The following is a 27,951-nucleotide window of genomic DNA, read 5'->3' on the forward strand; positions in this document are numbered from 1 at the left end:
TGTTTACACCTGTGGCATCGTCGGCTTGGGCACCGTGACATGGAGGCGGTAATGAAGATTCTGCGGAATGATTTGGGACACGGTTTAAAAGTGGATCGTTGTGACGTAAAGTCTGTTTGCGAATCCTGCTGTGAGGGCAAGTTGAGCCGTGAATCATTTCCGAAAGTTTCATCTTCGAGAGCTTCAGTTGTTGGTGATTTGGTGCACACGGACTTGGGAGGACCCATGGAGGTGCCAACAGCGCGCGGTAGTCGATTCTTCATGACAATGGTGGATGACTATAGTCGTTATACGGTTATCTACCTGTTGCATAAGAAGTCGGAGGCCGAGGAGAAAATTCGCGAGTATTGTGCTTTGGTACGCAACCAGTTTGGGCACTATCCGAAAGTCATCAGATCGGATGGTGGCGGAGAGTATGGCAGTAAGTCTCTGCAGAAGTATTTTGCTGATCATGGAATAGTGCATCAACGGACGGCTCCGTATTCGCCTCAACAGAATGGGGTGGCCGAACGCAAAAACCGGTACCTCGTTGAGATGATGCGGTGCATGCTGGCGGATTCGAAGATGGAGAAGCTGTTTTGGGGCGAGGCGATTTCGACTGCCAACTACCTGCAGAATCGCTTGCCTTCGTCTTCGGTAGAGTCTACGCCTTACGAGCTGTGGTACGGGAGGAAGCCTGCGTACGGATATTTTCGAGTATTCGGATCGGAAGCCTTCGTACATGTTCCGAAGGAGAAGCGCCGGAAGCTAGATAAAAAGGCGGAGAAATTGGTGTTCGTTGGTTACGCGGAGGGGCAGAAGGCCTATCGGTTCGTGAATCTGGAAACGAAAGGAATCACCATTAGCAGGGATGCGAAGTTTTTTGGAACAGTGCGATGTTGAGGTTGCCAAACAGGAGCCTTCGACGTCAGGAGGAGTAGTGGTAGTGTCACTCGGACCTACTTCACCGCTCGAGAATCCGGCGGCCGGTACAAATAATGCCGAGGAAAGTGTTGGCGAAATAAATGATACCGATCTTAATGCAACGCAGTACGACAGCGCGACCGATGAGGAACCATCGTTCCGAGGTTTTCCTATGGATGAAATCGCACGCAGATCCGGTCGTCCGAACAAAGGAATCGCGGCAGTACGGTTGATTGAAGAGGCCTATGCAACGGGTACTGTACATACTGCAGTTGAACCCAGGAATTTGAAGGAAGCATTAACCTGTAAGGAAAACGCAGAATGGAGTGCAGCAATGGTGAACGAGTTGAAATCACATGCGGAGAATGGCACTTGGGAGCTGATGGAGTTACCTGCAGGACGGAAGGTGGTAGGTTGCCGCTGGGTCTTCAAATTGAAGCGGAACGCAGCTGGGGAGGTGACCAAACACAAGGCGCGTCTGGTGGCTCAAGGCTATTCGCAGCGGTTCGGCGAGGATTACGATGAAGTTTTCGCTCCCGTCACGAGTAAAGCCCTACAGTAAAAGTATGGACGTCTGTCAAAAGTTGTTCCAATCGAACCGTCAAAATGCACTGCTTTGCTCGATTGGAACAGCTTTTTTCAGTTTTGTGGTGACAGTCGTCCATACTTTTACTGTAGGGCTTTAGTCACGAGCCATTGACGAGTGCACGGATGGATTTGAGTTCACTCACTCGACAAAAAGTGACACAACAGCGGGGCCCTGTTTACTAAAAATGAACACATATGTGTTCATTTTTAGTAAACAGGGCCCCGCTGTTGTGTCATTTTTTGTCGAGTGAGTGAACTAAAATTCATCCGTGCACTCGTCAATACGACTCTTCGCATGATGCTTGCTCTAGCTTCAAAGAAGAAAATGACACTTAAGCATTTCGACATCAGAACGGCCTACTTATATGGAGAGCTTGAACAGGACTTGTTTATGCGGCAACCGCCTGGATACGAGGAGAAAGGCAAGGAGCACTTGGTTTGCCGTTTGAAAAGAAGCATATACGGACTCAAACAGTCCGCACGTTGCTGGAACCAAAAATTACACGGTGTTCTTGTGGACATGGGTTTTCAGCAGAGTAGTTCTGATCAGTGCTTATACATGAAGATCGAAGATGGGAAGAGGGTATTCCTGTTATAACGATTATAACGATATAATGGTTGGATGTGAAGATGAAAAGAAGATTGACTCAGTGTACCAATCGTTGAAGAGACATTTTGAGATCACCTATCTCGGAGACTTGAGCTACTTCCTGGGACTGGAGGTTAAGCGAGAGAAGGGTGACTATAGTGTGAGCCTCGAAGGCTACATCGATAAACTTATTGACAAGTTTGGATTGAGTGATGCAAAGGTTGCTAAGACGCCAATGGACGAAGGGTTTTTAAAAGTGGAAGATACGAGTGCCTCTTTCGCTGACGAAACGAAGTTCAGAAGTTTGGTTGGCGGCCTTCTGTATATTGCTGTGTGTGCTAGGCCGGATATTGCTGTTAGTACGGCGATACTTGGCCGTAAAGTGAGTGCTCCTACGGAGGCATGCTGGGTAGCAGCGAAGCGAGTGGTTCGCTATTTGAAAGCGACTAAACATTGGAGATTGGTGTATAACGGATCTGGTTATGGTCTGATCGGCTATACTGACGCTGATTGGGCTGGCGACGCTAGTACGAGGAAGTCAACAACCGGATACGCTTTCTGCTATGCTAACGGGGCTGTTTCATGGACCAGTCGTAAACAGGCCTGTGTTACCTTGTCGTCTATGGAGTCAGAGTATGTGGCTCTGAGCGAAGCTACGCAAGAACTTGTTTGGCTTCGTGGATTGGTGAAAGAGATGGGCGAGCCAGATGATGGTCCGGTGACGATGATGGAAGACAATCAGAGCTGTATAAGTTTCGTGAATTCCGAAAGGACCACTCGTCGGTCAAAACACATTGAGACAAGAGAGCATTTTGTCAAGCAGCTGTGTGAGCAGGGTCTCTTGAAGTTAGAGTACTGTCCAACTGAGCACATGGTGGCTGACGTGCTTACTAAGCCCCTGGGAACTACGAAACAACGGAAGTTCTCAGGAATGCTGGGACTGTCATCAAATGGTGGCACTATACGTTGAGGAGGAGTGTTTTGAGTACAACTGCCGTGCCACCTTACTCATTCATCTTGGTTGGTGGCAACACTGTGAGAAGAGAAAACAAAAAGGTACTGTAGGTGCTTTTTTCATTCGTGGTCGAACATTCGAAGTGTTAACATCGTTTCTTAAATAAAGTTTCTTTTTATTGTTCGTGAACTAAACTCGGCCTTTCAATTCTGATGAAAACCTCTGACCAATACCATAATCACTAGCTCGAATAGCTTCGAAACGGCACTTAACGATGTAATTCCTAGATAGTTATCCACAGCTCGTTTCCTTCCTTTTTTGTGGATGGGAAACATGTGCGCAAATTTCCAGCAAGATGGAAATATGTCACTGGAGCGAGACATTCGGAACAGGCGAAGAAGCGGAATTAACAGCTAGCAATATGTTTCTTCAAAAATACAGATGGAACTCCATCAGGTCTGCATTAACATCAATTGCATCCAGCGTTTGATCATTTACTGGAACGTTCCTGGTAGCCAGGTTAATATGGTCGTCAGTAATTATCTCATTAGTGAATACACTGGCAAACTTTTCGGAAAAAGGTGGCATATATCCTGAACGGTGGCAGCAACTTCTCCGTTGAATTCCATAGACGATGGGAGACCGGATTCCCAAAAGGATTTCGGATGTAGCTTAAGTTTGCGCTGGATGTCTCGTTGGAAACTTGAAAAGCATTCACGACTGACTCGCTGGTACATGTGATTCAGCCTCACATAATGTAGTTTCAGAGAAAGCGTGCGATACTTCGTAAATCTTCTCAATGCTGCTCTCTTGATTGACTTCAACCTACGTAGCTCTCTTGTCTGCCAGGGAGGGTGAGACATTTTGTGGTGAGTTCTTTTCGGGACGTGTCTGTCAATGACATATGCCAAGACAATCGAAAAGGTTTGCGCTGCAGCCTCAACGTCATCTGGATCAAGGATGTTCTCCCATCCCATGCTAGACAATACATCTATGATGCTACGGTGGTCAGCTTTACGGAAGTCATAAGAAACCGTAGCAGTATAGTCGTCGAAATCACGCACGAGTTTATCCTCAACAGTGACAATTAGAGGAGGGTGATGTGGAACTAGCTTAGTTAATGCACAAGGAGCCGAGGAAATTGATCGAGCCCTGTCCTGTGTGCTCACGAAGCAGAGGTCCAAACTACGACCATTTTCGTTAACTACATGGTTAATTTGAGAAAGCGTCGCTGCGCTGTAGTTGTCGAGAAGGCTAATAGCTCCTGCGTGAAATGTAGAGCTATCAGGATTTGGGTACAGGAATCCGCTATGCGATGGACTCCACGAAACACCTGGCAGATTGAAGTCACCAAAAATGAATATCTCATCAACTGGAGTGGCACTTTCGACAACTGTGAAAACTGAACGACAGTGAGTATCGATGAGTTCATTGTCGCGGACTCGAACAGGTGGAATGTACAGAGCGCATAGAAATGGTGTGCGATCACCCAGATTGATGGCTGTCCAAACCTGCTCCACATAGTTCCATGAATCGTTCTCGATGGCCTTTGCCTCCAACCCGCTACGGACAGCTACAAGGACACCTCCACCAGTAGATTTACGGCTGTTTTTAGGATTCCGATCGCAACGAAAGACCTCGTTGTCAGGACCGAAGACTTGACTGGAAAGCGTTCGATAATCGAGCCACGTTTCGCACAGGACAATAATATCGTAGCAACGATCCGATACAGCTAGGTGGTACTCTTCAACATCAGAATTCATTCCACCGGCGTTTTGGTAGAAGATCACGACGTCCTGCTTGCGGCAAGGAATCGAACGACTGCTCTCCCTGGAAATCACAGATACATCAGGCAATAACTGACCATCATCAAGTCTCATTGGATACTCGCCATAGTGAGTGGGTTGGAAGACCCCCTCTCCGCATCCGACAGCAGGTCCGGAACGACTATGATGAACGAAGGCTGCTGATGGCAGGACGGAGGGATTGGGGGCTTCCATGGGGCTTTCTACGGCGCGTTCCGGGTTTCCAGGATTGGGAGTTACAGAGGCATCAAGAAAAACTGTCAAATACCACAATATGGGTATTTCCGGAAGGGACGACGTGTAAACGCCAGAGACCGATCTCATTTTATCGTTGTTAAAAAAAAATTAAAGTGGTCAGTATTATCTAATTAAATAATGCTTCTATACATGCCACCAAATATCACGTCTTTGATTCAATCCCTTGATCAAGGCATCATCAAAAATCTCAAGCTGAACTATGTCAAGGGAAGCTACAGTTTTATTCTGGAAACAGCCGAGAATGAAGGCTTTCACTAGCACTGATTGTTTGTCATCGAAAGAAGAAATACATTGTGGAATAGATTTACAGTTTACGAAAGAAAAAATAAAACAAACTAAAGCGTTTAATCGTTTTGAGGAGTTCTCCACGATACGTTGTCATCTTGCTTAATGATACGCTATACACATCGTACAAATAATACGCAATAGGCTTGGTAAGCCTTATTCAGGAAAATTAATGCAAGGCAAGAATTTGAGCTCTAAAATTAATTTTCCTAGTGGATTATCGCCAAACCTACGCCGTAAACGGTTCACGTTAACTGTGCTGAACTGATACGAGGCTGTCCATAGCCACTAAATGTCCCTTGGAAAGCCGATTGCCACCATTTTGGATCCCAACAACCTGAACAACTTTCCTAAAGACAGCAACTTTCTATATGGACAGGTTCTCGAGATACAGTTTATATAGGAAGTTCACATGCACACTAGCGCTGTGTAGTGAGAGAGTTCTGAACTAATATGAATACCATACAAAAGGACATGATCCACTGAACAACTTTGCTGAAGACAGTAACCTTTTTTATGACCATGATCACGAAATATGCTTGTTGGACTTAAGATCCATATATTATAGCACCCGTCATAAGTAACATAAAATTGAAGCGCCTCTAGTGGCATAGTTCCCAATTTAACCTGAATCCAATGACACAAGCTTGTTGGTCTATCCCAGTACAACAACTTTGTCCAAGACAGTATAGCTTGGTATAGCTCTATATATTGAAACAAATGAGATAATCCACTACAGCCCCTATTAGTGCAAATCCCATAAGCTCTGGGTATCCTTATTCGGCAATAAGGATTCCTGACTGTATGTAGTTATTTGATAATACGTCTTCTTCAAATCAATGATCGCGGAAAAAAAACATGTCGAAGAGTAGTGTCATAAATATGTATTTCCTCTCGTGCTTGTAATGCGTACTATGGAATAAGTAGTTTATTTCTCGTTACGTCTGCTTGAAACAATGGAATAATAGAGTTAAATAGAGCGTCCGGCTATTGCTGCTGCTACACTCTTACTGAGGATTAGGACTAGCGGTATTGTAGTTCTTGAGCACAGTTGTAGTTGGCGATGGCGTTAGACTAGTTTCGGGACTAGTACCGAACAAACTAGGGCTACTTATGCTGAGACTCGGATAGGACTCGATTGGTTGAAAATGGCAACTTTCTGGCAACTGTCGTGGTAAGCTATTGTAGCAATGGTCTCTACTTGTTTGAGGCCCCTGTTGGTTGCTTGTACTGGGGTTGTTTGGTTCCATTTGATGCCGGAGCATTTCCAGAGGGTCCCGGGGGATTTCTCGAGCGCGTGTAGCCCACATTTCGGCTGCTTTCTGTTTGTTCCTGCAGCTGGACTGGTGTGGCTGTTGGCGCTGGTGTGGTTGCTGGCGCTGGTGCAGGTCGCTGGGTTGGAGACTGTACGGACTGCTCGGTGGGGTAGCTTGATTCATCATATACTTGCTCAGTGGTGTACTGCTGTGCATCATATGGTTGCTGATAATCCTGGTACTGCTGTTGTTGGTCGTAGCCTTGTTGGTCATATGATTCTTGCACGTACTGTTGATTTCCATATTCATCGTATTGGCTTTGGTCATACTGCTGGGTGGGGTCATACTGGGATGCATCGTATCCGGTGGTCTCATCATAGGGTTGCTGGTAGGATTGATCCATATCTCCGGATTGTGATGGGTATTGATCGACTGCTGTTGGTAGGTACTGTTCCACGGATTCGGCGTGCCCTGGCTCCGATACATACTGGTTGGGTTGTGTCTGCTCGATGTATGCAGTAGGTTGTCGAATCGATTGCCTGGATGCCCGTTCGCTGCCGACAATGGATTCGCGTGATAATCTGCCACTACTGCCGGTGCCGTCTGGTTTAGTGGTTGTACTGTCGCTTGTCCGGGATAGTCGTTCAGCGTCAGTACGTCCAGGCTCCGACTCCTTTCCTTGCAACTTGGCTGCAGTGTCCTCATTGGGGATCGATGCTCGGGAAAGACGAGACTCGCTTCGTTTCTCATCGGTGTACTTGTTTCCTTTGGGTTCATTGTTGTCAATGATGGAGCTTGTACGAGACAACTCGGCATTTGGTTGCTGCCGACTGGTGGCATACTGTCTATCGGATATCTGTGATTCGGGTCGGGATGTTTTGCCAACAGCAGATGGTTGTGCGGCGGCTGTTGATCGACCAATGGCATCATCAGGCTGTTGGGCTGCTCTGATTGGTGGATAGTGGGCGGCTGTGCTACCGGGCCGTGATACGATCTTGGGAGCTAAGAAAAAGTATTGTAGAATTGTAATAGCATTAGAACTATCAGAGCTGAGTAGGGTTGATTATCCTTAATGAATAAATGGATAATATATGTCATGTTCATCTATAAGGACAAAACAGTATTACTAATAGGTGACACACTTATGCAGATCTCCGATGCATAACATTTTATAAAATTAAATTTTCATTATGTTATTGAAGCTATCCTATAATAATATCATCCAGCAAGATTATCGCGTAGCTACTCAGGTTTAATACTCTTCCGTGTAAAGGAGGAGTAAAGGAGCGTAGGGATGGCCTAACGAATAAAATAAAGTATCTAAACAAAGCTTCTGTACAACTTTTATAAGAAGCTTGTTTGGAGTTGGCGAAAAACTACATGAAAAGTTATTGATGGATGTTAGACCCCTCCCTCTGCATATGATTGTCGATGCACACATTTTTAATATTTTAACACACATATTTCAACGGACACATAAAAAATCCAGAATTTTAACAAAATTTCAAGGTTCTGAAACTGTCGTGACTTGCAAATAAGTTACATGCTGGTCTTAAAAGCGTAAGATCTTTGATCAGTATACGGGGCATATTTTCAAGGTTCTGGATGGTCAAAACAAATCAAGGTAAGGTATTGATTTTTTGTTCATCTTTGAAACAATTTGCGATAACCTGAACATAGTAAATCATAAAAAATTCTATTTAGATATATTTTATTTTAAGATTGTGGGGCTTTGAAATGGTTTATCCCAGGAGATTTATTTTAATTTCAAATATGATTCATTAAAATTTTACCTCCCTGTTTTTATAAACCTGGCTATGCTCTTACTCCTTAGAATGGCCGTTTCTCTTTGCATCGGTACATTTCCGGTTTTTAGATAAATTAGCAATGCTCTGACAACCGCTGCATCTGTACAGTTTTTAAACGATTTCAAACCCCCCTCTCCCCCACGTGGCCAAACATACACTGGCCAATAAAAAAATAGTGTATGGACCATGAATACTTCATCCACCTCTAAAACTCCACGTCCACGTCAAATTGATATGAACGGTACTCGGTCATAGAACCAAAGTATGTTGAACCGAAATTGTCAAGGATTTGGGATAAAGATAATCTTCATGACACAAACTTACCATTTGAAGGCTCTCAAGATACGGGACGAGCATTGTTCGGATCAATGTTAGAATCGTACTAAATTTTTGCAGCAACTTTTCATGCAGATCATGCAGGTCCTGATTGCTTACTTCATCGTGATGTACCGGATATGCTTCCGCGTTTGATGGTTGCACCTCATTTGGACCGTACACTGCCCATCCTACCTTGGATCACCAGGCTTACCAACCTTTGCTTCAGTCGGTGCAATCAAGTGGATATTGTTCAGACCGATCAATAAACCCGGGCGCTGGTTTTCGTACGAAGCAATCGGTAGCCCTTGAAGATTCTTCATTCGCTGACTGAACACCGACGCACTTAGGAATTGCTTCGGTAGTAGCAGCTAGTCTACAGTTCGAACCGTGCCGAGTTGATGTTTTTCATTCCCATCTCGTCCGGAAATGAACAAGTCCATCCGTCGGGATCCCTTCTCCAACTGTTCCTTCGTTCCTTGGACACCTAGCTAATCCACCCAGGAAATTTCCTTCAGAGTCACTGATGCGCCCTCGTCCATAAAACGCTAACGTATTAACCGACCGCTTACCGAAACACAAGGTCACTGGTATCATACGGAACATGATGGTACTGGTGGTTCGAAAGTGTGCGTTATGGTTACCACGGATACGGGAGCGGAATGCAGTAGAGGATTATGATGCTCCCGACATTCGTCGATGTTGCACCGGATCTTGAATTTGCACGGAGCGTTACCGTGATCATTGAGGCAGACAACGCAGAGTTTCCACTTTTCTACCAACTTCAAACGATCCCGAAATGTCCAGCCCTTGAAATCCTGGCAGAATTGCAGACGATGGTCGGTCCGCTTGCACGCTTTGCAAGGTTTCGGACGATGCTCGCCGACGCCGGAGATCCACCACGCTGTGATTGTATAAATGAGCTCCCTTTTCCTTCGCTTTGCTCTTTCCGGCGTGCACGTTGCAAATTGGATTCCGCTCTGAACTCGCAAACTTCTGCAACAATCTTCGACACAAAATCGGTGAAAGTATGCAGATTTACCCTCCTTTTCCGAATTTTGTAACGAACCCACTCACGCTTATCATGGGCCAGAAGCTTGTCGACGAGATCATGGATAAGGAGAGAATTAACCAGGTGTTGCCCTAGATCCGCTGCCTCTAGATGCTCGCATAACTGCTCCATAGCATTGCCAAATGAAATGTACAACGCTAATTTGTCCGATTTCGGAGAATCTAATCGCCGCACTTTCTCAATGTGACACTGTACCAACTGTTCCGGGCGTCCATACAGCTGGCGAAGTTTGCTGATGATTTTTGGCACCGATTTGGGAAACAGTAGCTGTCCTCGAACGCTTTCCAACGTCAGACCCTTCAAGCTGTCCTGTAGCCGAACAAGATTCTCAAAAGAAATAGGAGGAAGGGTTCTAACCTCAAATACGATGCCGGGAGCTGGAGATTTCACGAAGCCTGCGAATCGTAGTCCGAACAAGATGAGGGCATGCTATGTTGTGACCAATGTAATGTTTGGTATCATTACCGGTGCGCTTATCGGAGGTGCATTTGGTCGCGTTCCCAGACGAAGTAATGCTAGGGTAGAGAACTACTTTGGCCTAATCGCCCATTTTGGCCTATCGAGTACAAAACATTAAATAAATCCATGATTTCGGCGTTAGCAAGTCAATTATGCGTTTGGTACGATGCTTTAGTTCAAAAGCTACCGAACGAAGATAATAAAAACGCGTGATATGGGTTATTCTCAAAAACAAAAGAAGCGCTCCGAACGAATCAATTTGTATCTTCTTCCGATAGGCCGAACCGAATTTAATGGCGTTTCAATGCGTTAGGCCGAATTTAGAATCCGTAGGCCGAGTTTGGGGTTAAGAAGAAGTGTTAGATTTTTAACAATATTTCAACAATTAGTTACTCTTCATCAAATCTTACGGTACTTACGGAAAGGTTAATACATTTAGAAGTCATCTCCAGTGTGAAAAAAAAATCCGCTCGAGAAATAGAGGTAAAGCGCGGATTGTGATTAGTAGGTGCCAAATTAGATCTAAGCCCTTCTCCTGGGAAATGGATCGCTCAAAGCGAACCAGAAGCCAATGCAGATCTGAACAAGCATTATTTCAGGATTTCAGACTAGAAAGATCTTTTAGAGATAGTGGAACGTTAAAAAATCAAGTTCAAGTAACGAAGATCCTGGTCATGGGAAATATTATTTTAGATGACCATATCATTCGAGCAGTTTAATGACGATTCCTATACCACTCATACTTTGCCGTGGATTATTATTTTGAACTTTCGACTTATAGAACCTCGAGAAAATAAGGCCTTATTAATGTTCTCCCTAAAAAGTCAGCAAACAGTTTCCTCATTTCCCTTAAGTGAACCCTACACCATTGCTTTTATTGACAATAATCGTATTGTCAATACAGTCTATATTGACGTCAATATATAGGTATTGACAATATTCCCGTATTATTCACATCATCAATATTAATGCCAATAATTCCTCTACCTGTTGCTAACACTTCAGTTCAAACTGGATTCTTCTAGTTTTTTACGCATCCAGTTAAACAGTTACCGTTTGAAATCTCCAAGTTTTCTAAGATTTCATCCAGTTTTATCCAGTTTTTTTACTATTGATGGCAAAATATTTTGAGGTATGATTTCGAGCTCGAAAACCAAGAATTAATGAATTTCTCGCAATCTTAAACAGATTTCAGAGTTCTCCTCAGCATTTATATAATAGCCTGGAGACGACCAGCCCAGGGCTGAAAGTCTCCTTAATAAAGATATAAAAAAAATTACATAATAATATTCTTAAATCCCATGCAATTACCATAGAAATTATTTTTTGCTGCTCTCAATTCACATTTATTCTTTGAATTAATTTCCTTATAATTTCCATGGAATAAGAATTTTCAAAAAAATATTAATTCTTTCTTCTGAATTTTCTAAAAAATTATCACCAGAATATCCATCAAATACTCCTCGGAAATCCTTTGAAATTATCCTCAAAATATGTTGAAACTACCCTCATCGAAATTCAAATCCCTCATATTTTTTTTCTTTAGATTGCCTTAGTTCCTCAGAATTCTTTTGGAATACTTCTAAGAAATCCATTGGTATTATTTTCAGAATTTTCGTAGAATTTACTACTTTGAATTTGTCCAAAGAATTCACTTTCAGTTCTCCTCACAATTTTTATAGATTTCTTCTAAAAATTGGTTTGGCATGCAAGTCAGAACTCTCTTGGAATACCTTTGAAGCTCTCCTAGAATTATTCTCAGAATTAATTGTAATCCTTCATTTAGCATACCCATGTATTCTCCGAAAATTCCCAAGAAATATGCTCTTGTTTATTTTTCTCTTTTTAAATTGGCTCACTTCTTGACTAGCCTATTGGTTCCAAGCAAATCGATTAACGTACCCCATTCTAGTCAAAATTCTAGTACTACACAATGTTTGTTTTGATTCGCTATGAAAGTTTGACAGATAAAATGAGGGGTTCGTGAATTTTCCTATGATTCGAGGGGTGCATCGATTAGCTTGGGACCGAAGATAGTACCAGAGCTGAGCCAAAAAGTTGAGCTCGTTTCTTCGGGACCTTCTGGTCTTAGAGTTACCTATATGCTATTAGCATAGAGGTAACTCCGGGACCACTGGGTCCCGATGAAAATCATTATTATTTTTGGCTCACTCAGTACCAGAACAACGGTCCCAAGCAGTCCCAAGCTATTTCACTCACCCCTGCAAGTTCTGCATGAATCCACACACCCCTGATGTTATCTGTCAAACTTTCATAGCGAATCAAAACAAACATAGTGTAGTAATAGAATTTCAACTAGAATAGGGTAGTTAATCGTTTGCTTGGGACCAATAGGCTACTAAAGTGGTGAGCCAATTTAAAATCGTTAGTTTCGTATTGATTGTTGCTATTAGGGTGTTCAACACAGATGAGGCTGGTGAGTTGTATGTTTTTTGGAACGAGAGTGACGCACTTGGTATAGATGGCTCACAACAACTAACAAAGAGCTACTGATTCCGATCAGTAGCGGTACGGCTTATTCCTCTTTCTATGGTGAATGGGCGCTCATGTTGGCTGCAGCTCGCTGCTTGCGGGCAGCCCAGTGACAAAACGACATGAAACTTAAACTTAACTCTTGATCGAGAATCCATAACGGCCGATTCAAATGTGCAGCGATCCCATCTGTCAAAACCATAGAATTTTTTTATCTAGAAAAAAAAAATATTTGTCCTAAATAGATTAGACACGAACCAACTCATAAATTTTGTACACGTGTTCATGGCTAGGATAAATATGTTCCACGAACACGGCGGCAGATGTCAGTTTTGTGGTTTGATCAGAATTTTTTTTTTGTAATTTGTATGATCATTCATGTCGGTTTGTCGGTGAGCAGTCTTCCGTTGTAAACTGGAGAACAATGTTCAACGCTACGCGCCGAAAGCACTGCTGCTGCTGCTGATAATAACAACCAACCGGACACCACCACACACGGTGATTGAATAAGTACTGTTCAGTGAGACCGGATGGAATTCGATTTTGAAATCTGTATTAGAGAAAGAGCTTTTTGCAGGCAATCGGTGATAAGTTTGATCACCATTGCAACAGTTGGACATTTGTATAATTTTCAATAGTGGCATATTGAAAATTAATAAAGTGTTCATTTTAACAGATTTGTAGAAAAATTTCCAATCGATTGGCTTGTTTAGATTTGAAATCCATCCGCTATTGACAGAGTTATAAGTGGTCAAAACCTGACCACTTTTCGTAATGCAGTCGATTTTGGTTTTTTGAAATTGCATCCGCAATATGTTGCCGAAAGACATAATCCTACGTCAAAATTCCTTCATAAGTAAACTTTTCCAGTTTTTTTTTTGTATATGTTTATGGGCCCTTTAACGTGTGTCATTTAGGTCCACCTTTTTCATTTAAAAATATCAATGAAATTTAGTAATGCTACAAGTATCAGTATTGATTTGAAGACTTACGGCACCGTAAAGTTTTTTTTTTTTAACAGTGGAGTCTTACCAAATGACACATTCTACGTGATGTTACAACGGTTTTTGCCTGTTTTTCTTCTTCAGTTTTTGCATTGTAGGGGAAATGGCTCTAATGTTGGCCTATGGATGTAAGATTGGGCCCATCGCTAAAAATCTGCTTTTTATCAATTTTATTTAGATGAAAGCGTCATTGGGACGGCAGTAATGATATTTTTGGACGCTATTGAAAATTTAGGCGATTTCTGAATTTATGTATGGGCCCAAATTAGGGGCATTTCGGCCGACATTACATCCATTTCTCCTATTTGAAAAAAGTAACCCCAAAATAATCATGCAGATTTGAAAAGCGCGTTAAATTTCCTATAAGAATTGATCAAGAGTTTCTGATTGGAGTAGCCCAAAATGTTTTGGCTAGTAGTTGTTGAGAGAGCTGCGTCATTTCGCCGAAGGATGTTTCGCCGAATGGGTCATTTTGCCGAATTTTAATCATGAATCAATATACAATTAAAATTACTTTCGAACGCATTTAAATAATAGATATTCCTATGTAAAGCAACTCGAAAGAAATTCTCATGTTTAAAAGAAGGAAGCATTCCTATTAGTTATTGATTGTTTAGAAAATAATGAAATCAGTTCAACTCGAAAGAATTGGTCATGTTTAAAAGAAGGAAACATTTCTACAAATGTAAAACATTGATTATTTACTGAGCTTTGAGAAAAGTTCAAAACCGTAGAAAATGGTTTGCTCTTCGGCGAAATTACCCATTCGGCGAAATGACCTTCGACGAAATGTCCCGCTCCCGTTGTTGAGTAGTGTAGCTGAGAAGGGCAAAACGTTGTAACGTCACGCAACATAGTCGCTCACCAAATCATTTTGAGCCACTCAAATCATAATCTCTTGATAAGTTCTTATAGGAAATTTTTCACACTTTTCAAAAAATATTTTTTTTTTATTTTTTTAAAGCTATTTTCAATGTTTTAAAATAACAGTTCAAAACGTGGATACATGCTGGTAGATTGTGTCAAAAAAAAAAAACAAATTGAAAAAAAAAATCTTGAAAAGTTCAGAAATTTAGCATGTTTAGAAGAAAATCAAATTTCTAGTTCTCGGGATCCAGTTTTCTTCTAGTTTTTTGGGTGTATTTTGCCAAAGATATTTGAAAAACTGTAGTCAACCCTGTATCTATGCGTCAATATTATAACGTGTGGGATTCGCTTTATGTGCGTGAGGAATTTGTTGCTTTTTCTACACCGTGTTATTCAAATAGGAGCTTGATACTGAGGTACCCCGTCATGCAGAAACCGTTAAAGGTACGACCGCACTGGCATCCGATATCGGACAAAACGAAATTTTTTGCGTCCATATGAGAGAGACAACCAGTGCTGAGATTTATCATTGTCATTGACAGACTTTCGTGCGATATTGACAAATTGTTTTTCACATAGTCACTGATAGACTTGATCCTCAAAAAAACCTTTGTCAAAATCTCATTCATTTTTTTGTCAATGACAAAGATTCACCTGGTAACAAAAAGTGTAATTTCGTGCATCCTGTGTCACATTAGTGTTATCCAAGCAGTTCAGGGCGTAGATGTTTGTTCGCTGTACACACTTAATCTAGCTCGGTAAAATCTCCAACAGCCGATTACTTCGGCATTCACTTTTGCTGATATCACTGCAAAATATCTGTTTGTTAGCTGATATCTCAGCAAAATTTAATTTGTTCGCTGAGTCTCGGCAATTGTTTGACTGAATCTCAGCGAAATAAATTGCAGAATTACTCGGCTGTTGGAATCTCGGCGAAAAAATTTAAGTGTGTAACGGCTCCATATAATTGTTTTGCTGAAGTCATTTAATTTCGTTACAAATTTAGCTAATACAAAAATCTGCACATATTCGTCACTGACAGCATTGTCACTGACAATTGACATGGTTTGCCTTGACCAATACTGTTAGATCAAATGAGTGACCACAGGAGAATTTTGAATATTGCCGTGTAGTATCAAGATTTTGCCGAACTGGACACAACTAGTACTAGTGTCTCTCTCATACCGCCGCAACAATATCGTCTCATCCGATATCGGATGCCAGTGCGGCCGAAGATCACCCCAAAACTGCTCGACTAATATGATCAATTCAATTTCGCTGTGAGATCCTTATTCTCGTAACCACATCGAAACTTTAAGTTCACAAATATCAGCTTTCCCGAAACGTACCACATTGAAACTGTTACTTCACGTTCGCTGTACTGCAGCATACATGAAGTAGCAATTTCAGGTGAAATGGGGCATTCATTTCCGAGATTTGTGTAATTGAAAATTCGAAGTGGAAGTGCATGTATAGCCTACGTGTACAAAGCACTACTAAAGGTTACAGATTCATTAAACGATATCTCCATGAATGTATTTGCTCCAAAATAATAAATTAAAATTGAAGATACCTAAACCGAAAGTAAATATAGAAAACCTTCTTCCGAGCACATACATTGAAAACTCAAGCGAAATGCTCTACTCTCCTAACCCGATTTGTATATGTTATTGTTGATTTAAAAATGGAAAGTTCAGGAACGTGGCTGTCGTCTTCAGCAATGTATCAATTTATGCTATTGATTAGGATACATTTTTGAACAGTTGTATGTACGTTTCAATAAAATAATCAAATTCTCGCGAACATAAAATTCTTGAAACCAGCAATCAGCCGAATGTTCCAGTTAGAAAACATTGGCGAGGAAACGGTAAAGCAGACTTCAATATTTATAATTGAAACATATTTTCCCACAAAGCGCGCTGCGTAGCCCTTCTAAGCGAAATCAAATAATGGTGAGAATTTTCTCGCCGACCAACAGCGGAAACTACCAGGCCTGGTGCTGATGCTGATGAGATGTGAGTAAGTGTTGTTCGCAACATAAATGAATGCTGAATGAAGCGCACAGTATTTCCCTGACACCGACTGATATGCAATGTGAATAAAACATCGACTTGCAATTTGGAACTAAGCATTTACTAAGGTTCTCAAGAAGCCTAATTAGTGTTGATGAAGGTGTGATTGGTGGGTAGTTTGTGGCAGAACGATACCTTCATAATTCACATCATCTCGCGCAACGGACTGATTCGGAGACGGACTTGAGTAACTTTGAGCAACTCCAGTAGCCGCAGTGGGATTTGTAGTAGCAGCCGTAGGGTAGCTGCTATAATTGATATGGGTAGGTCTAGAGGAAGCATATTCGGCTGGATAGCGATTGTCGTTAACGGTAGCAGAGGGTAAAGCGTATTGATTATCTTGACCGGTGGTTGCGGCGGCGGTGCCACTAGTTTCTATGCGTTGTGAGAGGAATTCGAAATTATTCTGAAGGACATCTATTTCCTGCCTGATGAGTTTGCAAGAAGAGAGAGAGAGAGAAAACAAAGAAAACAGATTAGATTAGTTAATATCGGTACATACCTCAGGGTCGTGATTCGATGCCGATGAAAGATTTGAGTCTGCGTCCAGCTGGTCGGAGCTATACTTCCGTTTTTGGAAAGCTGGACTGATTTCCTTGTAGTTTGCCCAGACTTGCTTTAAACGTTCCATCAATTCACTGTTCGTTTGTCTCAGCTCCTTCTTTTCGTTTCTAATATTTCAAAAATTTCCGGAAAATTCAATACTTTGCAATAGTTCTGTAAAGTCTACCAAGCACACAACTATACTACTATACTACGTGAACTATTCATCAAACACAACATAGATTATGTATTGTGCTGTCGGTTTAGTAAACTTGCAGGGATACCTGAGAGACTCTAAAGTTCTAAATAATTCATATTATTAATGCGTGGAGCAGGGACTGAATTTCGATGGATGTTCCTCTAGTCTAGTCTTCACACTCCTCCTTGTCGCTGGTTTTGGTTTTCGGTTTCGGGCTGATCCGCACGTTCACATCAATCTTAATAGGGTGCCGTTTTGTACAGGCCGCGTGCTCTTCGTCCAACACGTTCGTCCCTTTGCCATCGGAGCCGATGATGGCTGTCACAAAGGGACGCGAGCAGGGGCGAGTACTTGCTGGAAGGTAACTGCCGCCGGAATGCACTGTTGCTCGGTCCGAGGTCTGTTTCACGTCCTGAACGGTTCGTTGATGCTGGCTCAACGAAGGAGTGGGGTGATCCTCGGAAACCGGACTGAGGCTCGGTAGGATTAGCGAGTGAGAACCGAACATGCTTTTTGAGGATGCGTCTGCTGGATTCGTGGTGGATAGCAGTTTGGAGGGAGAAAGTGAGAGACGTGCAAGGATGAAAACCAAAAACCAAGCGTTAGGAAGAGTGATCTAAGACCTAGAGGAATGGTACGGACGAATAATGTGCGATAACATGCATAGAAGTAGATATACAGGTCGGACTCGATTATCCGGGGTTCGATTATCCGGAATTTTAGACTCGATTATCGGGAGTATTTTTTTGCGTTTTTTAGTTTTTATGCAGACATTTGAAATAATTTAGTATTATAATATACAATATGATTATTTTAACAATATTGGATGTAGCTAAGAGGAGGGGCAGATTTGAATTTTTTGTTGTGATTCGATTATCCGGACGATTTGATTATCCGGAGTGAAAAAAAAATCGATACTCCGGATAATCGAGTCCGACCTGGAGTAAAATTTACCCCTATGAAGGCTTGAGCTGGAAGATTTATCTTTAAGAAAATTAAGTATAACATCTTAACCAGATTAGCAAATCAAAAGAAACTGGTTACAGCTACAGATAGAAATTCCCGCTACAGTTTACAGTTGCTTCTCAGCCATTTAAATGTGAAAAAGCTTAGACGACCACCTTTTGGTTCACCTTTTTGTCCACCTCAAATATACATAACCAACAAAGCATCCTTTTTCATCCAGAAAACTTACTACTAATTCAATGCTTCTTCCAAATAAGCTTAAAAGTTGTTTTTTTCATCAATTCTCGATTACTTTTTCGAAGGGACGTACCAGCTTTTGAAAACAATGCATTTCATCGTCGGTATGGCGTTACTGGTAGCTCGCCCACACATTCTAACACTGCCATCAGATAGGGGAAATTTTCCATTTACGTGGGTGAGCTACCAGCTACGCCATATCGACGATCAAATGCGTTGTTTACAAAAGCTGATACTTCCCTTCAAAAAAGTAATCGAGACATGTAAAACTCGAGCCGACGCCGGTGGTGTAGTGGTAAGCGTGACTGCTTTCTGACCCCAATGGGTCTGGGTTCAATCCCAGTCGAGGTCGGTGGGATTTTTCTGAGCCATAAAAATCTCTGGTCACGTCTTCCTTCGGAAGGGAAGTAAAGCCCGTTAGTCCCGGCCCATGTATGTTGTTGAATGGGTGCGATATCCTACGCAGGTGTGGTAGCTGCACATTCGATTGCCGTCAATGGATGGCAATCGATGTCCGTCCGTGATTGGCACTAGATTGCGGAACAGAGACCGACGTTAAATAAAGGAAAGAAGATGTAAAACTCAGTACTTTATATCCGTAATACGCACACGCGGCACAAACCTTTGAAGCCAAAATTACTACTACCATTAAATCAAATATTAAAAATCCATCATAGTGTAGAGAACTACTTCGGCCTAATCGCCCATTTTGGGCCTATCGTGCAGAAAACTTCCAATAAATCCATGATTTCATAGTTAACACGTCAATTATGCATTTGGTACGATACTTTAGTTAATAAGCTATCGAACGAAGTTAATGAGAACACGTGATATGAAGGTTTGCACCCATTATTCCCAAAAACAAAAGAAGCGCTCCGACCGAATCAATTTTTATCTTCATCCGATAGGCCGAAGTGAATTCACTGGTGTTACAATTGCGTTTCAATGCGTTAGGCCGAGTTTAGAATCAGTAGGCCGAGTTTGGCGTCAAGAAGCAGTGTTAGACTTTTGACTATATCTCAACGATTGGTTTCTCTTTATCAAATCTTACGGTACGTACGGAAAGGTAAATAAATTTGAAAGCCATCAGTAATAATAAAATTCCGTTTAGTGTTAAACTGCGCTAGATTTAGAGTGCGGGTTGTGCTTAATAGGCCGGAAATGGGGTAGTTAGCCCTATCTGCCCCATGTTCTAAAAGTTGCATGTGAGAAAATCACGAATAATGTTTCAAATCATTTCTATTCATTGGAAGGAATATACGTTAAAAGAACTTAGTGCATTGTTCACATTTCAACAGAATCAATATCTTTTAGTGAATACTACAGAAATTACCTTCAATTAAATCAGTTAAGACTATTTGTAAACGAATAATATTGAGTGGGACTCTTATATGTTAGGGCAAATGGCTCTTATGTTGGCCTATGGATCTAAGATTGCGTCCATCGCTAAAAATCTGCTATTTATCAATTTTATCTAGATGAAGGCGTCATTGGGACGGTACTTTGGATATTTTTGATCGCTATTGAAAATTTAGTCGATTGCTAAATTTATGTAGGGGCATTTAGGCCGACATTACATCCATTTCCCCTATGTATCGATGTATGTATGTATCAGGGGCCTGGCTGACAGCCATGTTTTTGATGCTATCATCTGCTTTTGTACTAGTCTACGTTTGTTGACGAAATAAATAAATAAAAGTTCCTGGATAGTTTGTATAGGCTTGCCTCATTAATTGATACCAATAATAAGTGTGTTGACATTGCTGCAATCATCGTTTGCTACTTCTATAAAGCCATTAAACGTATGGGCATCTCGAGAAACATGATGAATGCTGTATGTAGAACAAAAACTTCTTAGCATCTTGTTCTACTCCGTAGCAATATGAATGTAGGTCCAAATGAGATCGTGCTTAATCATTTTGAGTCCGACCATATATTTATGGCGGCTGACATGCTGTGAACAAAATATCAATATGACACACGATCGTCGATCGTGGACTTCGATGATTTCAAGAAATTCTTTGGAAGATTTAACATGCACAGCAAGGATTTCTTCCGTACGGAGTTGACCTTTATACCGCAGACAAACAGACGTAGCTCTTTGAAAAAGTTTTTCTTGAAAACATAGTACCTTAAAACATACCTCAGTATGACCTCAGTAACGACATCTCTCTGGCTTCTCGCGGAAAACAAGCCTGCTCGCTAACTCGCAAAAAATATTGCAGAAAAGTTCTATAGAATGTATAAAAACGTCAAAGTGATCCGATGCCAGCGCTGCGGCGAGTAGTTCGCGGAACTGATAATATTCAAATCAACCGTTAAATACGCTAACGAAGATACACAATGAAGGGTTACGTCTGTTTGTATGTGTTTATACTACTTATTATTATATTATATTAGGGGCATTCATAAAACATTCATAGTCACGATAGGAGAGTGTGGAGGTGACGAGTTTTTAAGTAAGTGTGTAATAATGCATTGTTTGAAATTAGAATTCTATCTATCCTGAATTCCCGTTTCTCTTAACATAAAATAAAACTTCTACTTCCCGAAATGGCTCAAAGAGTTTAGCAAATATATAAAATTATATTGCTAAGAGCACTGCTTATATTAAATTTTAATAAACTATGCGTGGAAAAGACTTTAGAATAATAAATAAAGACAAAATTTGTGTATTTGTATCCAAAATCTTTAACAGAAGCTGCGAGCCCCAAGTGAAAATAAATTTGATTTACTGAGTTTATTCAGCTAAATGCTGTGAGCTGTCAAAATTTTTTATTGCTGAAAAATCAGTGAAGAAATTTTACTGAAATGTTTGCTAATTATGAGTAAAATGTTCTTATGTTGACAGAAGTTGGAATTGCTGGAAAATTCAGCAGCATTATATAGCTGAAAAGTTTGCTGAGCTTTCATCAAAATCAGTAAAATTCTGCTGAGTTTCAGCGATCTAAATTTGGTGTGTATGTGCTAATCCTTGACTATATCGCTAAATCAACTCTGAGCACTTACTCCCCTATGGTACATGCCCAATAGTGTTAATAAAACCTAGACTAAACAAGAAATATTAGAATTCATCTAAATCGTTCAATTATGTGATCTACTAGATCAACCAGAGCTGGTTAGGTCTCCGGGCAACGGAGCAAATCCAAAAAGATTCATAGACTCTAAAATCACCATTAAATGATAACGTTCGTGTTTTAGGTTTATCAAATCGTCATGGAGTTCAGATCATTCGAACCACAACCAGGCTTGCTGAAACTGCTCAAACTCACTGGAGGTTCTAAAACACTCTTGTCCTGCGAGTTTAGCCAGCCCTCACCTCGAGTGAGTGGCGGAAGGAATATGAAAGAAGGAAACAAAAACTCCTCGAGAGAGAGGGAGAGTGGAGTTCAGCGAGAGGATGATTTGACGTGAGGTGCGCTTTTCGAGACTCTACATGACTTTTTTGTTCGACGCAAGAAGCTCAGAGTTCACCCACAGTGAGAGTAAGAGTGTGTGATAGAAAACATTGACATGAATGGCAGCAAATCTCACTCTCATTTTATCCCCCTTCGCTCACAAGCTCTGAAGCTCAGTGGAATGATTTGGCAGAAGGCATTCTACGCCTCAGAAAAATCCTACGCTCGGTTCATTTCAAACTCGCGAGCGAGGCTCCATCAAGCCTGACCACAACATCAACCACGACGGAGACAATATTCAGAGATTTTATGCCTCAGGTAATCCCGACGGTCCCGACCGGGATTGAACCCAGGCCCTTTGGGAAGAGAGGCAATCACGCTACTTTACCACCAGCGCCGCTTATAATTTTGACTAGTAGTTGATGTTTTAAGGTTTTGGACACTTTGGACAATTAAATTGTTCATTGTGTCCAATATCAGAAAAGGTAGCATTTTTGATAAGCTCTGAAATAAGCATAAGTTCGAAAATTGTAAAAATACACAATATTTTGCTATTGAGGTTAGGGCTGGCAAATCTTATTTTCAATGAAAGATCTCACGCGATATTTACAGAGATACTTCTGTCACTATCATCGGATGAGAAAACGATGATAGAGATTTTCTTCAAAATCTCATCGAATTTTTCGTCATGACAGAACGTGACAGTGTTGTGATCATCGTAATTACTAGCTCATTTATTGCTTTTAAAGTTACTTGTACCGAGAAAATCGTAATAATATATTCACTCTACCGATCACATACGGTTACTTGCTTGAATTAATCTAAATCAGTTAGAAATGTAGATGTTAAAACCGCAATAGAATTATTCTCATGAGTGCTTGATCATTGGAAAATGACAAGAATGCTAATGATAGGTAGTTTCGTCTCGTGATAGTGAGAGGACCTGTTCTCTCATTCTCACATGACGGCCGTGATATTTACCAGCTCTGATTGAGGCTATTAAACAGCGTTTTCATTTACTGTCCAATTCGACCAGCCGTCAATTCGACTAGAAAAGCCATTTTTAAGGCTACATTTTTTTTTTTAAATACGAAAACAGCTATTCCCCGAAAAGCGCGTTACCCACTGCACTCAACCCACCGCTTTTTCTCGGCGGGTTTTCAACCAGTCGGTCTGATTTTTTGCATGTGACTATGTGAGCAGTGTCAATGGAGAAGAAGTCTCTCGTAGAAAATCAGAACGATTGGTAGAAAACCTGCTGAAAAACCGATGCAGCGAAGAAACTGCTAACTTTCTGTTTTCTGTTGAAGTCGAGCATCTTCAAATTTTCAATCGTTTGTCTCTATTTCTCCAGTCGCTTTATTCGTCTTTCTTTCATGCTTCGGTGAAGCAGACGAGTGCAAGAGCGCTCATATTTGATCTTTTCGTCTTTCATGAAGCACTTCAACCATGGAATCATGACGTATATGACGGAAAATGAAAATTTATATTTAAAGCATTTCTCACATGAAACACTCGAAGATTACACGTAATATGTTTAATTTATTTTCGTACAGATAAATCCGTACATTTATCTAAAAAAAACGTAACAAAAATAGGACACAACGCATATTAAACAAATTGAAAGAGCAACTTTAAAATCGAAGTACTTCCATTGAAGACGAAATACGAGAAAAGTCACAGGCAGCCTTGGGTTTGTAGGCCTCGTTATAAGGGTGACAATTCTTAACCACCCTTTTAACGTGTTTTCCATAAGCATGTGTCTTGTTTGCCATGCTATTGTTTTTGGTAACACGCACATGGAACCACTCACCACTGTTGTTTTCAAAACATGTATATAGTGTAGTTTTTGTTTTTAATTTTATTTCAATATTTATTTTACTAGGGTAGAGCGCTACTTCGTCGTAATCGCCCATTTTCGTTCTATCGATCAGACAAGATCAATAAGCATTCAAACTAGGATCTGTCCATAAATTTCGTTCACACATCAAATGGGGGAGTGTTGTGGGGTAAGTGTGTGTGACTCATATTATATGAAAAAAGCGTCCGTTTCTGCTTGTCACATGCACCCCTTTCCTTCTGATCCCCTCAATTATAAGTAACCTATTATCCAAAATTCCATACTAATCGCTATCCTCGCAGGAATCCTCATAAACCCAAAATCTTAGCCTTTATATCCAAAAGATTTTCTGCTCAATGTACGTCATGCTTACAACTCTTACCATCATGTTATCGCAAATTATTCGCTTTACCACTTAAATTTTACTAATTGACCATATTATATGCAATTGGTTGTACCAACAGCTACCATATTCTATACAACAGTATTTAAGTAAGTATACATAATTAATACAATTCATATAACTAAAAATTGTACGGTAACACAAATTCATCAAACAAACTGCAAGATATAATTAAAACCTACTAAAAACCAAACAATCGAACGATAAACAATAGTGGAATGGAAAATCAAAGGATATGTACTTATGTTGCAGTGTCGTGTCCTCTAACTTATGCGTTAAGCTTCTGCATTCTGCAGTTAGTTTGTCCATGAGCTGTTTTTGATCTTGAACCATGCCCTCGAGCTCTGACACGGTGGCGGCTACAAGTAGGAAGAAGAAAAGTGGACAACAGACAGTAGAGACATGAGACAGTAGAATGCGGCGGCAATGGTTGTTGTTTTGGTGTTTGAACAGCTTTAGGGCAAACGAAAACAATGCATAAGAATCCGGCAAACACGGGTATTGTATTCATGCTAGTAAGGTAAGTATGGTGACGGAACGGGTGAAATAAATCTTATTGTCATATTGTTACCCTCTTGAATGGTGTATGACGTCTGAGACAAATGGAGAGATAGAGACGTTAACTGACGGAAGGTTAAATATCTTAATTATCTGTACATGTAAGTAACACCATTATCTTAGATGAAAATTTGAAGATTTACAACTAAAGGCCAGCGAGTTTGAAAGGTTGAAAAAAGCTCATGGATAAACTATTGAGAACGCCAGATTTATCAGTTTTCTCATTGTTTCGTCGTGTGCTTGCACAAGATTAGCATAAACAGGTTGGGTTCTGATAGCTATAGTCAATTTGAATATGCATTCGCATTGTTTCTCACTGGGTGTGGGTTATATGATGTATGCGAACTTGTTCAATTATTGTTCGGTGGAAACTGAGTTAATGCAACATCAAAATGTATGTATATGTATTTTGGTTTTTGTGGAAAACACATGAAAACAAATAGAATAAGAGGCTCTAAACACGTTTATGCGAGTGGGTGAATGAAAACGTCGATCTTTCGTCTATACGCGTACATTTGGTGGGCTTCAATAGCTTACCCATGGACTAAGCGTTCTAGTTTAGCATTACTGCATAAGCCATACACATTTCTAGAAACTTTACTTGTACTCACCATGTTTGGCCTCCATGTCGGAAATCATTTTCGCAAGTTCCTTGGACGGGCGGGTTTCTTTGTTCAACTCTCCGAAAGTTAGCTTAAATTGAAAAGGATTTCTAAATACTTATAGAATACTAAATCGAAACTAGGATACTTACTTCCTTTCCAAGTGAAGCGACCTCATCTGAAAGTTTTAAATTTTCTCGTTTGGAATGGAGCAAATCAGCATCAGCTCGATCCAAGCGCTGCCGAAGTGAAGTGATTTCAGCATTCAAACGGGAAACCTCTACTTTAGATTGACGCTCTGCTCGTTCCAATTGCAATCTTGAAGAGATAAAGGAAAACATGTAGCCTAACACCATTCAACATCATCGTTTCGTTGTTGCAATAGAGCAGTTCCAGGCCAAATATGATTTAAAAAAATAAAAGTGTAAGACTAGACCTTCTCCAATTTGCATAAATATGTGTTATGGATAATCATTCACAGTTTTGCAAAAAATCGGCCATTTTTGATCCTGTATTTTTTTCAAAATGACGTCTTTGACATTTTTCAATCAATTGTAGCACTAAAAAGTCACTTCTGATCGAAATGACGACTGAGACAAGGTTGTTTAGAAAAGCTAAGTAATTCTGCAAAAAATTAATTTAATTTTAAATAAAGCTCATGAAAAATGCAGTGTCCATGGATTTAAATATTCAAAAAGTTGGCATTTTTCCATGAGCATTTAAAAAAAATTACGATATACTTTTTGATATATTTGAGTTTCTAACACTTTCTTTGAATTTTATACTAAAAATCATAAAAAAATGCATGTATATTTTTCCCAGCAAGACTTAATTTTTCTCTACCAGTTTATTTTTCTCTACCAGTTTCGATCAGAAGTGACGTTGTCGTTCTGCAATTCATTTTAAAATTTCAAAGACCCCATTTTGAAAAAAAGCTACAACATTAAAAATGGCAGAATTTTGGTAAAAATGTGGCTAACAATTATGCAAAGTTTTATGCAAATCTTTGGTCAAGTTTTTCCGATTCATCATTTGACGTGGAACTGCTCAATATCTATCGCACCTCAGTGAAGTAATCTCCTGCTCAATGGATTGTTTTTCCGCACTTGCTTGATTCAGATCGGACATGAAGATTGCCGTTTTGTTCTTCAATTCCATCTTCAACTCATCAATCTGGGAATTCTTCTGGTTGAGTTCCCGTTTGTAATCCGATTCGATGCGTTTCATGCGTTCCACCTCCAGTTGTAGTTTCGTCGCTTGGTCCCACTGGCTACTCAAGTCTCCTCCCAACTGATCAACTTGGAACGTGTACCGTCGTTCGGCGTTTGCACGTTCCTCGGAAAGCCGTTTGGCCATTTCGAGTTGAACTTCACGTACTCGCTCGTGCTGGCGTTCCAACTCATCCTGAAGAAGAAAATCGATTTTTTCTTAATCATGGACGTATAGCAAGAGAGGCGAATACCCCTTTCCCTAATTCAGTAACAAGAAAAATGTGCATAATTTTGAGTTATGTTGAAGTTTGGAAATCTTTTATAAGTTAAGCGTCAAAAACACAGCAGATTATCTATTTTTCAGAATAACAAGTCTTTTGATATCCAAGAGGGGGAGAGGTAGCTCATCGATTCTTCCGGTTCGCCTCCTAGCATCGTGCTATAAGGTACCAGGCGATAACCAGCGTAGTTGATCGATAGATCGATGACGTCATTTCGTTGGCGTCTGCAATGGGAAATTCTCATAGCAGGCGTTGACGATGGGACGTTGTCGAGTTGTTGAATAGCAACTATCGTGGTAACTCACTGATTACCTGTCGATCTGCCAAATTTGGAAAGACGTCTGCATTGAATTGTCTCATATAATAATATTCCGCCCACTATATCACAAGAAATTGCGAGTAGCTGAGTGGAATGGAGATAAGTTAAGCATTGGGTACAGGACCAAGTCTCCCCTGGGTGGTGCCAGAAGATGAGCGCAATAGAATCATCAAGTTGCCATAAGGCACGGAATGAGACTATTGCATGGCTGGGTAGTCAAAGTCTTCCATTCGTTAGTCATTTCAGGTGGATTAGAGCAGGTTTAGGTTTAGGGTGGGCGTTGGCCAGATTTGGATTTTTCAGATGTAATCCTGGATAGGACCCTGTCATTGAACGTCGCGTGAAAGTGGAACTTAATGAAGGCCTAAGTATTTTTTCGTAGTTTTTAGTTTTCGGATTTGAAAGATCGTCGGTTACATTGGCCTGCTTACTGAGCAGAAAAACGCGGTCCCAGGTCCTTACATATCAAAGAGATTTATGGTAAAATCGCTTGTGTATCGTGTATTTTGCGAAACTCGTTGTTGTCGTTGGTTCCGGGTTTGAATGGATACACAAATTTGAGCAACGGTATTATGTGATATGAGGGTCTCGGTGGCCTTAGAGCAACCGTTTTTGCTTACTGAGCAGAACATCATGAGTCTAATCTCAGGCCCATCCACATTCAA

The 27,951-nt window shown here is 40.8% G+C and overlaps 1 protein-coding gene across 1 annotated transcript in view; it reads right to left on the reverse strand.

Annotated features, from left to right (window-relative positions):
* Nucleotides 1-6,260: 6,260 nt before the first annotated feature.
* Nucleotides 6,261-27,951, reverse strand: part of LOC135706391 (uncharacterized) — a 29,754-nt gene continuing 8,063 nt past the window's right edge. The window contains exons 6-11 of the mRNA XM_065227998.1: nucleotides 26,539-26,879; nucleotides 25,628-25,793; nucleotides 25,485-25,566; nucleotides 24,557-24,674; nucleotides 17,232-17,400; nucleotides 6,261-7,641 (exon numbers count right to left, since the gene is read on the reverse strand). Coding sequence (XP_065084070.1) covers nucleotides 6,391-7,641; nucleotides 17,232-17,400; nucleotides 24,557-24,674; nucleotides 25,485-25,566; nucleotides 25,628-25,793; nucleotides 26,539-26,879 — 2,127 coding nt within the window. The 3' untranslated portion in view covers nucleotides 6,261-6,390. The remainder of the gene's footprint in view (nucleotides 7,642-17,231; nucleotides 17,401-24,556; nucleotides 24,675-25,484; nucleotides 25,567-25,627; nucleotides 25,794-26,538; nucleotides 26,880-27,951) is intronic.

Source organism: Ochlerotatus camptorhynchus, unplaced genomic scaffold, assembly GCF_037179485.1.
Source record: "Ochlerotatus camptorhynchus isolate MF236.1 unplaced genomic scaffold, CSIRO-AGI_Acam_v1.1 ptg000277l, whole genome shotgun sequence".
Lineage (NCBI taxonomy): Eukaryota > Metazoa > Arthropoda > Insecta > Diptera > Culicidae > Ochlerotatus > Ochlerotatus camptorhynchus.